Source organism: Rattus norvegicus, chromosome X (assembly GCF_021556685.1).
Source record: "Rattus norvegicus strain SHRSP/BbbUtx chromosome X, alternate assembly SHRSP_T2T, whole genome shotgun sequence".
Lineage (NCBI taxonomy): Eukaryota > Metazoa > Chordata > Mammalia > Rodentia > Muridae > Rattus > Rattus norvegicus.
This window is the reverse complement of record NC_141554.1, coordinates 134,287,117-134,290,524: the sequence shown is the minus strand read 5'-3', so window position 1 is coordinate 134,290,524 and position 3,408 is coordinate 134,287,117. Positions and strand designations below refer to the sequence as shown.

The window sequence follows — 3,408 nt, the reverse complement described above, 5'->3', positions numbered from 1 at the left end:
TTTGTCCCTCTGCATCCAAAATTGGTTACTCCCAACCACCAGTAACTCCAAGGATAAGGAATCTGATGCTGTCTTCTGGCCTCTAAGGACCCTTCCTTGCATGTGTGTGCTGCATAAACATCCACTTGGGCACACACATAAAATAAAATAAATATTTAAAAAATTACTTTAGGGGCATAAATAATTAAAACACGGAATCAGTGACAGATTTAATTTTATTTTATTAAATGCCAAGGAATGATGGCATGATTACCCCCACCAATACTCCTGTCATCTGGTATTTATAGGAGTCCCCTGAGTTTGGTGGTCCTTAAAAGCATTTTCTTTGCACCACAAATGCCCCGTACTCCTTGAAATCTTCAGCAGTGACCCACATCTGCTTAAATGTTGTCAAGGATGTCATGACAGATCCACCAATCCAAGCTGAATAGCATCTGTCTGGAGAAGCTGTGATCTTGATAGGGGTTCCCTCAAAAGCCAGAACTTCTAGTTCTTTCAGGAGTCTATCCTGAAGCCCAGGAAACAGTGTGGTCCCTCCAGAAAGCACAATCTCGGCAAACAGGTTCTCCTGGATATCAGTGTCACATTTCATGATGCTGTTGCAGACCATTTTTGAGATTCCTAAATCATGAATACCTAGATGTTCAGGTGTAAAAAGAACTTCAGGCACCTGGCAGAGGTGGTCACTCATCTGGATGGTATTCCCATCTGGCAGCTTGTATTCACTTAGGGACCGCTGATAGCACTTTTCTGAATCTTTAGAGCCCCAGGAGACAGTACATAACTTCTCTTTAATATCATCTACCACTGCTTTGTTGAGGATGCAGGGGAAGGTGTAGCCTTTAGCAAGAAGGAGTCGGGTGAGGTGTTCTGTGATATCTCTCCCTGCTACGTATAGCTTGGTGATAGCACGAGGAAGAGAGTAGCCTTCGTAGATTGGAACAGTGCAAGTAACCCCATCTCCACTGTCCAGTACCAGGCCCGTGATACAGGCAGAAGCACACAGGGCTCCTACTGCATGGTTGCAAAGGTACAAGGCAGGTACATTAAATTTCTCAAACATTATTTCTGTGGTCTTCTCTCGGGTTTCTCGTGGGTTCAAGGAAGGTTCAGTCATGAAAACTGGCTGTTCATTGGGTTTCACTCCTAACTCCCACTCAAAAAGGTCCTTCCACAGTTTTTCCATGTCATCCCATCTAGTTACCAGTCCACGCTCAATAGGATAGTGTAGGTATAAACCGTCATACATGCACTGGGCTTCTTCTCCCACAAAGTACCTTTTCCGATTGGATCTTGCAGATGGGATGTTGAATTTTGGGTGGCCAACAACAGAGTTGATGACATGACGGGGTACAATCTCTCCTGAAATTCCAACTTTACAGAGTCCAGAACCATTGTCAAATATCACGGCAGGATTATCTAATCTAGCCGTATTAAGCATGTCTGGATTTGATCTTTTATATGCCAGCAATAGAATGTTTAGTTGGACCACTCAGAAGAATGAAAGGTACCTGAGTTGTTACCAGTCCACCAGAGGAGCAGGTCCTTAGCCCATGAATGTTGTCCCCTTCTGGTGATCCAGAGTCTACTGAGAGACACTTTCAGGGACAGTTGTTCCTTATGTCATAATGGTAGCCATGGCAATATCTGTATGCCTTCAGAATAGAGATGTAGGATGGTGGTGATCTCTGAGCCAACACTTCATTTGGTGAGAGATGAAATATTAGAGACATGTCACCTCACATCACATCTTGTAAGTAGCCTATGAGCTCAAGTGAGAGGCTTAACTCACTAAACTAAAGTAGAATGTTCCAGAATTAAGTCTTTAATTGTTTCTTTTTATGTGTTTTTATTAAAAATATTTTTTTTCTCACAGAATACGTCCCAGTCAGTTTCTCCTCCCTCTACTTCTCCTAGCTTCCCCTGACCTTCCTTCTCCTCCAGATTTACCCTTCCTCCAATTCCTTTTAAGAAAAAAGCATGTCTTGATGACTGCCAGCCTGGACAAAACAATATAAAGTGAGACAATGTGAAAGGTTTCATATTGTGACTGGACATGACAACTCAATAAAAGGAAAAGTGTCTCTAGAGCAGGCAAAAGAATGAGAGATGCACCCACTCCCACTGTTAGGTTTACAAGAATACCAAACAGCTATAACATATAGGCAGATGACCTAGTGTAGACCCATGCAGGCTCAGTACTTTCCATTTCTCTTTTTCTGAGCCCATGTGATTCAGTGGGCCATGTTTTCCTAAAAGACTATAGAAGTCAGAAGGTATGAAGGACACTAGCCATCTCTCTTCAATGAATATGAAAGTAAAATATACTTTCAACATGTACATTTTCTGAATATGTATTAGACAATATAAAATTAGTATATTTTATAATATGGTACATAATATACAGTATTGTTGGCAATGGCTCACGAACTATGTATTGTACATATTATATAGTATATAATAATGTCTAATACTTTAAAACATATAGAAGTATATACTATATGAATACAGGATATGTTATATATTCTTGAATATATACATGTGTATATGCACATATATGTGTAGCATATAAAATTTGATATATATTTGCATACATATATTTACATATGTTTGCATATACATAAGTATTTGTAATTTAGAAAATGCTTTGTAATCTATCTAGTTTTTTGTTTTGTTATTGAAAAAGTCTCATGTAGGTCATTCTGTCCTTAATATTACCACATAGCCAAGGGCGGCCTTGAGCTTCTGATCACCTTATTTCTTACCACCTAAGTTCTCTGACTGCAACTGAATATCACCACACATAGTTCAATAAATAGTGGTTTAAATAACAAAAACTATAATAACACACGTAATTGTTATTGTAGTTAAAATGCCCTAATACCCACCATCTTCAACCTTTTAAACTCTATGTGAATTAATTCTATTCATATAGTATTCTATTTATTGAATTTTTGCTGACAATTTTATATATGTTCATAACCAAGTTTAATTACTCTCACCTTCTACCCTCTGTTATCACCATTCCATCTCTGTCAACTCTCCCTCTTTCCTATAGATTTCTTCCCACATTAATGGCTTTTTTCTTTATTAGTTTTGTGTGTGTTTTCATGAATTTAAGACTCTCCATTGGTGCTTGATAGGCTCACCAGTATGGCCACAACTGAAAATAATGACTCATCTACTCCCACAAGCTTTTAGTAACCGATATTTCAGTATGCAGGGATAGGACCTCTATGTGCTACTCCCCTACGCCTAATGATGTCTGATTTTGACAAGCCCTTTCTTTCTCAGTCCTAATGCAAGTAACCATAAATGAAGTGAGTTCAAGTTGCAGTGTCTGTGTTATATTCAACAGTTGACATTTTGTAGATATTCTCACAATGTTTTGGATTATGCATGCTTTCT

The 3,408-nt window shown here is 38.8% G+C and overlaps 1 protein-coding gene across 1 annotated transcript; it reads right to left on the bottom strand.

The window, feature by feature from the left end:
- Window positions 1-204: 204 nt before the first annotated feature.
- Actrt1 (actin-related protein T1) lies at window positions 205-1,558 on the bottom strand. Its single transcript, NM_001013961.1, has one exon. The coding sequence runs from the start codon at window positions 1,439-1,441 to the stop codon at window positions 311-313; it is 1,131 nt and encodes a 376-aa protein (NP_001013983.1). The 5' UTR covers window positions 1,442-1,558; the 3' UTR covers window positions 205-310.
- Between the last annotated feature and the right edge of the window lie 1,850 nt (window positions 1,559-3,408).